The following is a 12,833-nucleotide window of genomic DNA, read 5'->3' as shown; positions in this document are numbered from 1 at the left end:
ACAACCACAGTGGCTCCAACAACAACCACATCTGCAACCACAACAACTACAGTGGCCCCAACAACAACCACTCCTTCTCCCACAACAAACACAGCTTCTCCCACAACAACCACAGCTGCTCCGACAACAACCACAGAATCTCCCACAACAACCACAGATGCACCCACAACAACCACAGATGCACCGACAACAACCACAGATGCACCGACAACAACCACAGCTGCACCCACAACAACCACAGCTGCTCCCACAACAACCACAGATGTTCCAACAACAACCACAGCTTCTCCCACAACAACCACAGCTGCTCCGACAACAACCACAGAATCTCCCAAATAAACCACAGATGCACCCACAACAACCACAGCTGCTCCCACAACAACCACAGCTGCTCCAACAACAACCACAGATGCACCCACAACAACCACAGCTGCTCCCACAACAACCGAAGATGCTCCCACATCCACCACATTGGCTCCAACAACAACCACATCTGCATCCACAACAACAATATTGGCTCCAACAACAACCACAGTGGCTCCAATAACAACCACAGATGCACCCACAACAACCACATCTTCTCCCACAACAACCACAGCTGCTCCGACAACAACCACAGAATCTCCCACAACAACCACAGATGCACCCACAACAACCCCAGCTGCTCCAACAACAACCACAGATGTTCCAACAACAACCACAGATGCTCCGACAACAACCTCAGACGTTCCATCAACAACCACAGTGGCTCCAACAACAACCACATCTGCAACCACAACAACTACAGTGGCTCCAACAACAACCACTGCTTCTCCAACAACAAACACAGCTTCTCCCACAACAACCACAGCTGCTCCGACAACAACCACAGAATCTCCCACAACAACCACAGATGCACCCACAACAACCACAGATGCACCCACAACAACCACAGCTGCACCCACAACAACCACAGCTGATCCCACAACAACCACAGATGTTCCAACAACAACCACAGCTTCTCCCACAACAACCACAGCTGCTCCGACAACAACCACAGATGCACCCACAACAACTCCAGCTGCTCCCACAACAACCACAGCTGCTCCAACAACAACCACAGATGCACCCACAACAACCACAGCTGCTCCCACAACAACCGAAGATGCTCCCACATCCACCACATTGGCTCCAACATCAACCACATCTGCAGCCACAACAACAATATTGGCTCCAACAACAACCACAGTGGCTCCAATAACAACCACAGATGCACCCACAACAACCACAGCTTCTCCCACAACAACCACAGCTGCTACGACAACAACCACAGAATTTCCCACAACAACCACAGATGCACCCACAACAACCCCAGCTGCTCCAACAACAACCACAGATGTGCCAACAACAATCACAGATGCTCCGACAACAACCTCAGACGTTCCATCAACAACCACAGTGGCTCCAACAACAACCACATCTGCAACCACAACAACTACAGTGGCTCCAACAACAACCACAGATCCACCCACAACAACCACAGCTGCTCCCACAACAACCGAAGATGCTCCCACAACCACTACAGAAGCTCCAACAACAACCACATCTGCAACCACAACAACAACACTGGCTTCAACAACAACCACTGCTTCTCCCACAACAACCACAGCTGTTCCCACAACAACCACAGCTGTTCCCACAACAACCACAGATGTTCAATAAACAACTACAGCTGCTCCAACAACAACCAAAGCGTCTCCCACAAAAACCACAGATGCACCCACAACAACCACAGCTGCTCCCACAACAACCAAAGATGCTCCCACAACCACTACAGAAGCTCCAACAACAACCACATCTGCACCCACAACAACGACATTGGTTCCAACAACAACCACTGCTTCTCCCATAACAACCACAGCTTCTCCCACAACAACAACAGCTGCTCCCACAACAACCACAGCTGCTCCCACAACAACCACGGTTGCTACCACAACAACCACAGCTTTTCCCACAACAACCACAGCTGCTCCGACAACAACCCCAGATGTTCCAACAACAACCACAGCTGCTCCAACAACAACAACAGCTGCTCCAACAACAACCACAGCTGCTCCTACAACAACCACTGCTTCTCCCACAACAGCCACAGCTGCTCCCAAAACAACGACAGCTGCTCCCACAACAACCACGGTTGCTCCCACAACAACCACAGCTTTTCCAACAACAACCACAGCTGCTCCGACAACAACCACAGATGATCCAACAACAACCAAAGTGGCTCCAACAAAAACCACGGTTGCTTCCACAACAATCACAGCTGTTTCCACAACAACCACAGATGCTCCGAAAACAACCCCAGACTTTCAAACAACAACCACAGTGGCTCCAACAGCAACGACGGTGGCTCCAACAACAACCACTACTTCTCCCACAACAACCACTGCTTCTCCCACAACAAACACAGCTTCTCCCACAACAACCACAGCTGCTCCGACAACAACCACAGCTGCTCCGACAACAACCACAGAATTTCCCACAACAACCACAGATGCACCCACAACAACCACAGATGCACCCACAACAACCACAGCTGCTCCCACAACAACCACAGCTGCTCCCACAACAACCACAGATGTTCCAACAACAACCACAGCTGCTCCAACAACAACCACAGATGTTCCAACAACAACCACATCTGCAACCACAACAACTACAGTGGCTCCAACAACAACCACTGCTTCTCCCACAACAAACACAGCTTCTCCCACAACAACCACATCTGCTCCCACAACAACCACAGATGTTCCAACAACAACCACAACTGCTCCAACAACAACCACAGATGTTCCAACAACAACCACAGCTGCTCCAACAACAACCCCAGATGATCCAAAAACAACCACATCTGTACCCACAACAACCACGGTTGCTCCCACAACAACCACAGCTGCTCCCACAACAACCACAGCTGCTCCAACAACAACCACAGATCCACCCACAACAACCACAGCTGCTCCCACAACAACCACAGCTGCTCCCACAACAACCACAGTGGCTCCAACAACATCCACATCTGCAGCCACAACAACAACATTGGCTTCAACAACAACCACTGCTTCTCCCATAACAACCACAGCTGTTCCAACAACAACCACAGCTGCTCCAACAACAACAACAGCTGCTCCAACAACAACCACAGCTGCTCCTACAACAACCACTGCTTCTCCCACAACAGCCACAGCTGCTCCCAAAACAACGACAGCTGCTCCCACAACAACCACGGTTGCTCCCACAACAACCACAGCTTTTCCAACAACAACCACAGCTGCTCCGACAACAACCACAGATGATCCAACAACAACCAAAGTGGCTCCAACAACAACCACGGTTGCTTCCACAACAATCACAGCTGTTTCCACAACAACCACAGATGCTCCGAAAACAACCCCAGACTTTCAAACAACAACCACAGTGGCTCCAACAGCAACGACGGTGGCTCCAACAACAACCACTACTTCTCCCACAACAACCACTGCTTCTCCCACAACAAACACAGCTTCTCCCACAACAACCACAGCTGCTCCGACAACAACCACAGAATTTCCCACAACAACCACAGATGCACCCACAACAACCACAGATGCACCCACAACAACCACAGCTGCTCCCACAACAACCACAGCTGCTCCCACAACAACCACAGATGTTCCAACAACAACCACAGCTGCTCCCACAACAACCACAGTGGCTCCAACAACATCCACATCTGCAGCCACAACAACAACATTGGCTTCAACAACAACCACTGCTTCTCCCATAACAACCACAGCTGTTCCCACAACAACCACAGAGGTTCCATAAACAACTACAGCTGCCCCAACAACAACCACAGCTTCTCCCACAAAAACCACAGAAGCTCCAACAACAACCACATCTGCAACCACAACAACGACATTGGCTCCAACAACAACCACTGCTTCTCCCATAACAACCACAGCTTCTCCCACAACAACCACAGCTGCTCCCACAACAACCACGGTTGCTACCACAACAACCACAATTTCTCCCACAACAACCACAGCTGTTCCCATATCAACCACAGCTGCTCCCACAAGAACCCCGGTTGCTCCCACAACAACCACAGCTTTTCCAACAACAACCACAGCTGCTCCGACAACAACCACAGATGATCCAACAACAACCACAGTGGCTCCAACAACAACCACATCATCACGCACAACAACCACAGCTTCTCCCACAACAACGACGGTTGCTTCCACAACAATCACAGCTGTTTCCACATCAACCACAGATGTTCCGACAACAACCCCAGACTTTCAAACAACAACCACAGTGGCTCCAACAGCAACGACGGTGGCTCCAACAACAACCACTACTTCTCCCACAACAACCACTGCTTCTCCCACAACAAACACAGCTTCTCCCACAACAACCACAGCTACTCCGACAACAACCACAGAATCTCCCACAACAATCACAGATGCACCCACAACAACCACAGATGGACCCACAACAACCACATCTGCTCCCACAACAACCACAGATGTTCCAACAACAACCACAGCTGCTCCAACAACAACCACAGATGTTCCAACAACAACCACAGCTGCTCCGACAACCACCTCAGACGTTCCATCAACAACCACAGTGGCTCCAACAACAACCACATCTGCAACCACAACAACTACAGTGGCTCCAACAACAACCACTGCTTCTCCCACAACAAACACAGCTTCTCCCACAACAACCACAGCTGCTCCGACAACAATCACAGAATCTCCCACAACAACCACAGATGCACCCACAACAACCACAGCTGCTCCCACAACAACCACAGATGTTCCAACAACAACCATAGCTGCTAAAACAACAACCCCAGATGATCCAACAACAACCACATCTGCACCCACAACAACCACAGATGCTCCCACAACAACCACAGTTGCTCCCACAACAACCACAGCTGCTCCCACAACATCCACAGCTGCTCCAACAACAACCACAGATCCACCCACAACAACCGAAGATGCTCCCACAACAACCGAAGATGCTCCCACAACAACCACAGATGTTCCATAAACAACTACAGCTGCTCCAACAACAACCACAGCTTCTCCCACAAAAACCACAGATGCACCCACAACAACCACAGCTGCTCCCACAACAACCAAAGATGCTCCCACAACCACTACAGAAGCTCCAACAACAACCACATCTGCAACCACAACAACGACATTGGCTCCAACAACAACCACTGCTTCTCCCATAACAACCACAGCTTCTCCCACAACAACCACAGATCCACCCACAACAACCGAAGATGCTCCCACAACAACCGAAGATCCTCCCACAACCACCACAGTGGCTCCAACAACAACCACAGCTGCTCCGACAACAACCACAGATGATCCAACAACAACCACAGTGGCTCCAACAACAACCACATCATCACCCACAACAACCACAGCTGTTCCCATAACAACCACAGCTGCTCCCACAAGAACCACTGTTGCTCCCACAACAACCACAGCTTTTCCAACAACAACCACAGCTGCTCCGACAACAACCATAGATGATCCAACAACAACCACAGTGGCTCCAACAACAACCACATCATCACCCACAACAACCACAGCTTCTCCCACAACAACGACGGTTGCTTCCACAACAATCACAGCTGTTTCCACAACAACCACAGATGCTCCGACAACAACCCCAGACTTTCAAAAAACAACCACAGTGGCTCCAACAGCAACCACGGTGGCTCCAACAACAACCACTACTTCTCCCACAACAACCACAGCTTCTCCCACAACAACCACAGCTGCTCTAACAACAGCCACAGCTGCTACCACAACAACCAGAGATGCTCCCACAACCACCACATCTGCTTTAACAACAGCCACAGCTGATACCACAACAAACACAGCTGGTCCCACAACATCCACAGCTGCTCCTACACCAACCACAGTTGCTCCCACAACATCCACAGCTGTTCCCAAAACAACCACAGCTTCTCTGACAACAACCTAATATGTTCCAACAACAACCACGGCTTCTCCAACAACAACCACAGCTGCTCCAACAACAACCACAGCTGCTCCCATAACAACCACAGATGCTCTCCCAACACTCACAGCTTCTCCTACAACAAACACAGTGGCTCCCACAACAACCACAGCTACTCCCACAACAACCACAGCTTTTCCCACAACAACCACAGATGCTCCGACAACAACCCCAGACGTTCCAACAACAACCACTGTGGCTCCAACAACAACCACATCTGCACCCAAAGCAACCACAGCTGCTCCCACAACAACCACGGTTGCTCCCACAACAACCACAGCTGCTCTGACAACAACCCCAGACTTTCCAACAACAACCATAGTGGCTCCAACAACAAGCACATCTGCACCCACAACAACCACAGTGGCTCCAACAACAACCACTACTTCTCCCACAACAACCACAGTTTCTCCCACAACAACCATTGCTGCTCCCACAACAACCAGAGCTGCTCTACCAACAGCCACAGCTGATACCTCAACAAACACAGCTGCTCCCACAACAACCAAAGCTGCTCTCACAACAACCACAGCTGCTCTCACAACAACCACAGCTGCTCCCACAACAACCACAGTTGTTCCCACAACAACCACAGCTGCACCCACATCACCCACAGCTTCTCCCACAACAACCATAGCAGCTCCAACGACAACTACATTTGGGGCTACAAGAACTACAGATACTCCCAAAACAAACACAGCTGCTCACACAATAACCACAGCTGCTCCCACATCAACCACAGCTTCTCCCACAACAACCACAGCTGCTCCCACAACAACCACAGCTGCTCCCACAACAACCACAGCTGCTCCGACAACAACCCCAGATGTTCCAACAACAACCACTGATGCTCCCACAACATCTTCAGCAGCTCAAAAGACAAATACATTTGGGGCTACAACAACCACAGATACTCCAACAACAACCACAACTGCCTCAACAACAATGACAGTTGCTCCCACAACAACCACAGATACATCCACAACATCCTTAGCACCACAACAACCACAGCTTCTCCAACAACAACCACTGCTTCTCCAACAACAGCCAAAGACGCACCCACAACAAACACAGCCGTCCCCACAACAACCACAGCTTCTCCCACAGCAACAACATCAGCTCCAACGACAACTACATTTAGGGCTACAACAACAACAGATACTCCTAAAACAACCACAGCTGCTCCCACATCAACCACAGCTTCTCCCACAACAACCACAGCTGCTCGCACAACAAGCACAGCTGCTCCCACAACAACCACAGCTGTTTCCACAATAACCATAGAATCTCCCACAACAACCACAGATGCACCCACAACAACCACATCTATCCTCAGAACACCCACATCTGCTCCCAACACAACCACAGTAGCTCCAATGACAACTACAACTGGAGCGACAACAACCACAGATACTCCAACAACAACCACATCAACTCTCACAACAACCACAGATGCTCCCACAACCACCACAGCTGCTCGCATAACAACCACAGCTGCTCGCACAACAACCACAGCTGCTCCCACAATAACCACAGAATCTCCCAAAACAACCACAGATACATCCACAACAACCCCAGAAGCTCCAACGACAACTACAATTGGGGCTAAAACAACCACAGATACTCCAACAACAACAACAACTGCTCCCAAATCAACTACAGCGTCTCCAACAACTACCACAGCTGCTCCAACAACAACCACAGATACTCGCACAACAACCACAGCCATCCCCACAACACCCACAGATGCTCCCACAACGACCACAGCAGCTTCAACGACAAATATTGTTAACACAACAGCTCCTCCAGCTAACCCAGCACCTATAACTGATGTAGGGTGGGCTAGTACCAGCAAAGGAAGCATACGACAAATTACCACAAAGGGTGGGGTTATAGGTCCAACCAGTTCGAGTTAGTCATCAGAGGCCAGTTATAGGAGGCTAAAGTAGGCACAGGAGGAGTTTTGACCAGGATGGGAGTAGCTTTGTCTAGATGGATGCTATTGGCATCTTCAGGGAAGTTCCAGATGAATACAAAGCTGTGAATCAAATATGTGAAGGCTTTAACACTACATTATTTTGGTGGTTGACAATAAATAAAAATGTGGATTGGATTAATGACACCTTTTATAATCAACAGAGATTCATGAATGAAACCGGGGATGCAGTAAAGAGGTTCTCTGACCAATTATCCGCCATCTCCCTCATGGCCGGGTAAAATAGACTGACTCGCGATATGTTATTGGCAGAAGAGGGCGGTGTAGGTAGAATGATTAGGTTCATTGCTGCACGTACATTCCTGATAACACAGCCCATGTTTGGGAAATGGAAAAGTGTGGTAAGAACTGTATTATGGGCTGCTTTCACCTGTATGAGTGTGTTTGTGTTGTGTGGATGTTGTATCGTCCCGTGCTAGAGGTTTAATCACCAGGACTCTCGAGAGATCGATGACGCAGCAGTTGGTGAGATATGGACCGATTCCGAGCACCGATCAGTGGGATGGCGAATGCGGCCCTCCAGGCCAGGAAGATGGCTCCGTTTCTTTTTATTATCATGAGATGCCAATGTTTGATGAAACAATTTTCAACGTTTAGATTGACTGTTCCTTTAATGAAAATTATGATGAAAATCCTGAATCGAAGTGTCATAATTGGAAATAGGCCTAGGACAGTCATTGATGAGTATAGGAGGAATATTCATGTCTTGGTTTTGTTAAAGTCTTGTATCACAATTGTGTTTACTTATAGCGTGTGATTAATTGTGTTTACATATAGCATGTGATTAATAGTGCTTACATATAGCATGTGATTAATTGTGTTACATATAGCATGTGATTAGTAGTGTTCCCATATAGCGTTTGATCATCATGGTGAATTATTTAATCATTTAAGGGTGGAATTGATAAGAGAATTATCTAATAAAGCTAAATGAATCAATAAACCATGATGAATTATTAGTCATACAGCATGGTTAATGAATAATCAATGTAATGATCAATGTAGTGATTGATTAGTCCGATTAGTCCCAGAAAATCTAGTAGAGGCTGTAGAGGGAAAGAAATGTGTGTGAGTATTTAGTGTGCCCATGGTCACAGAGGACAGATGGTAAAAGGAGTAAAAACTGCCAGAGGTTTCTAACCTTGAGGGAAAGGAACAGACTCAGCTGGATAGTGATAAACAGTGTGGGAAGTCAAAAGGGGATGCAGTTCACCAACAGTTTGTGTGTAAATGCATGTGCGTAAGTACCACAGTAGTCAACACAACAGCTACAAAGTTAACCTCAGCAACAGATGCTCCACCGACCACACTTCAATTGTCACTGCAGTTCAGCCTAACATTGACCTTCAATAGCTCTCTGATCAACAGCAGTTCACCAGAGTTCCTGAAATTGGCAAATCAAGTGGCTACCCAGGTAACTAATTTGATTGAATTTTACCATTGATAGTGTCGTTAGTTGTTCTGAAAGGAGCTTCACAAGATCATAATCATGATCATCTTCTTCATGATCATCTTCATTTTAATTCATCATATGCCATCTTGATACCATCCTTACATTGTTTAATTGTTAATATAATAAAACGTATTATTCGGTGTCCATTTTTTTCAGCTGGATAATTTCTTCAAGACTCAATTTGGAGCCATATTCATTCGAACTGTTGTCAATAGTTTCTGGTGGGTACATAATTATCATCTAAATGACTTTGAACAGTGTGGATGATGGAGAAAAATAAAATGTCTATGTGTATTGTTATTTGTATGCCTTGGGAGTGGGTTGTTACTGAAGTAACGCTTGCAAAAGATCTTAACCTTTTTTTCATATTATTTTCAAGTCAGGGTCAATTGTGGTGGAGTCTAAGTTGATATTCAACAACATCAGCTCAGTGCCTAACAATAGCCTGGTAGCACAAACTTTACAAACTGCCATTACCTCCAACACGCCTGGCCTGACCTTACCTATCAATTCATCCTCCATTGTGGTCACACGTAAGACAATTCACCAACACATTACTTAACTTTTTCTCACACACTCAAAACACTAGATGGCGCCAAAAGAGAGGGCTGCCTCTCTTCTAGTTCTTTGGAAACTTTGCAGTGTTTCGTTTATGTATTTTTTTCTTACATTGTTAGACCAGAAAATGTTATGTGTTATTAAATACAGCTGGGAAGCACTATTAGATATCAGGGCGACGGTAACTCACCAGCACTACCAGCATTGCAACCAGCAATACGACTTTCCCCAAGCAGATCCTTTGTTTTCACCACCTAGGGTAATTGAACTGATTCCAGAGGCTCACACAAAACAACGCCGGTAAGAAAGGGGTACTCGAAGAGTTCTTCTAGTCCAACTTAGGAGGCGCACACATCACACACCTCTCCCGAGTATAATATTCGCTAATGTTCAGTCCCTGGATAACAAAGTTGACGAGATCAGGGCAAGGGTTTCTTTCCAGAGAGACATCCGGGATTGTAACATACTCTGTTCCACGGAAACATGACTCTCTCGGGATATACTGCCAGATGTCGGTCCAGCCATCTGCATTATCAGTTCATCGCACAGACTGTAATAAATGTTTCATGATTAACAACAAATGATGTATTTGTGATAACATACAGGAACTCAAGTCCTTTTGTTCACCCGACCTAGAATACCTCACAATCAAATGTATATCCCCCCTCAAGACGATAACACAACGGCCCTCAAGGAACTTCACTGGACTTTATGCAAACTGGAAACCATATATCCTGAGGCTGCATTTATTTTAGCTGGAGATTTGAACAAAGCAAATTTGAGAAAAAGGCTGCCTAAATTCTATCAGCATATCGACTGTAGTACTCGTGCTGCTAAAACACTAGCCCACGGTTACTCCAACTTCCGGGATGCATACAAGGCCCTCCTTTCGGAAAATCTAACCACAACTCCATTTTGCTGCTCCCTTCCTATTAGGCAGAAACTCAAACTGTTAGTACCCGTGCTAAGGACTGTTCATCGCTGGTCTGACCAATCAGAATCCATGCTTCAAGACTGTTTTGATCACGCGGACTGGGATATGTTCCGGGTAGCTTCCGAGAATAATATGGACGATTTCACTGAAACGGTAACTGAGTTTATCAGGAAGTGTATAGGAATGTTGTACCCACTGTGACTTTTAAAACCTACCCTAACCAGAGACCGTGGACAGATGGCAGCATTCGCGCAAAACAGAAGCACGAACAACCACATTTAAACATGGCAAGATGACTCGGAATGTGGAAGAATACAAACAGAGTAGTCCTTCCCTCCACAAGGCAATCAAACAGGCAAAACGTCAGTATAGCGACAAAGTGTTTTCGAAATTCAACGGCTCAGACAGAAGACGTATGTGGCAGGGTCTACAGACAATAACGAACTACAAAAGGAAAACCAGCCATGTCGCGGACACTGACGTCTTGCTTATTGGTTACAAACACAATGCAATGAAGGGTCCCTAGTGGACTAAACCGATATGATGGCTTGGAAGACTATGGAAAGGGGTGGGGACAGATGAAGAGTGGGAAAGACATAATGGGACCCAGTACACTCAGTTGATAACTAGGCTCATTGAAATGATAATACTTTTCACATGAACAGCCGCTCATTTGAAAAGAATTCCAATATATATATACTGCTCAAAAAAATAAAGGGAACACTTAAACAACACAATGTAACTCCAAGTCAATCACACTTCTATGAAATCAAACTGTCCAGTTAGGAAGCAACACTGATTGACAATACATTTCACATGCTGTTGTGCAAATGGAATAGACAACAGGTGGAAATTATAGGCAATTAGCAAGACACCCCCAATAAAGGAGTGGTTCTGCAGGTGGTGACCACAGACCACTTCTCAGTTCCTATGCTTCCTGGCTGATGTTTTGGTCACTTTTGAATGCTGGCGGTGCTTTCACTCTAGTGGTAGCATCAGACGGAGTCTACAACCCACACAAGTGGCTCAGGTAGTGCAGCTCATCCAGGATGGCACATCAATGCGAGCTGTGGCAAGAAGGTTTGCTGTGTCTGTCAGCGTAGTGTCCAGAGCATGGAGGCGCTACCAGGAGACAGGCCAGTACATCAGGAGACGTGGAGGAGGCCGTAGGAGGGCAACAACCCAGCAGCAGGACCGCTACCTCCGCCTTTGTGCAATGAGGAGCAGGAAGAGCACTGCCAGAGCCCTGCAAAATGACCTCCAGCAGGCCACAAATGTGCATGTGTCTGCTCAAACAGTCAGAAACAGACTCCATGAGGGTGGTATGAGGGCCCGACGTCCACAGGTGGGGGTTGTGCTTATAGCCCAACACTGTGCAGGACGTTTGGCATTTGCCAGAGAACACCAAGATTGGCAAATTCGCCACTGGCGCCCTGTGCTCTTCACAGACGAAAGCACGTTCACACTGAGCACATGTGACAGACGTGACAGAGCCAGGAGACGCCGTGGAGAACATTCTGCTGCCTGCAACATCCTCCAGCATGACCGGTTTGGCGGTGGGTCAGTCATGGTGTGGGGTGGCATTTCTTTGGGGGGCCGCACAGCCCTCCATGTGCTCGCCAGAGGTAGCCTGACTGCCATTAGGTACCGAGATGAGATCCTCAGACCCCTTGTGAGACCATATGCTGGTGCAGTTGGCCCTGGGTTCCTCCTAATGCAAGACAATGCTAGACCTCATGTGGCTGGAGTGTGCCAGCAGTTCCTGCAAGAGGAAGGCATTGATGCTATGGACTGGCCCGCCCGTTCCCCAGACCTGAATC

At 47.7% G+C, this 12,833-nt stretch overlaps 1 protein-coding gene across 1 annotated transcript in view; it reads left to right on the top strand.

Moving 5' to 3' along the window:
• The window catches only part of LOC123742560 (uncharacterized), a 64,468-nt gene extending 55,457 nt beyond the window's left edge, over positions 1 to 9,011 (top strand). Inside the window, exon 3 of the mRNA XM_045717628.2 lies at positions 5,093 to 9,011. Within this exon, the coding sequence (XP_045573584.2) occupies positions 5,093 to 6,036 (944 nt within the window). The 3' untranslated portion in view covers positions 6,037 to 9,011. The remainder of the gene's footprint in view (positions 1 to 5,092) is intronic.
• Positions 9,012 to 12,833: the final 3,822 nt, after the last annotated feature.

Source organism: Salmo salar, chromosome 04 (assembly GCF_965601325.2).
Source record: "Salmo salar chromosome 04, fSalSal1, whole genome shotgun sequence".
Classification (NCBI taxonomy): Eukaryota; Metazoa; Chordata; class Actinopteri; order Salmoniformes; family Salmonidae; genus Salmo; species Salmo salar.
Note: the sequence above shows the minus strand (reverse complement) of the source record. Positions and strands in the feature narration are given on the sequence as shown.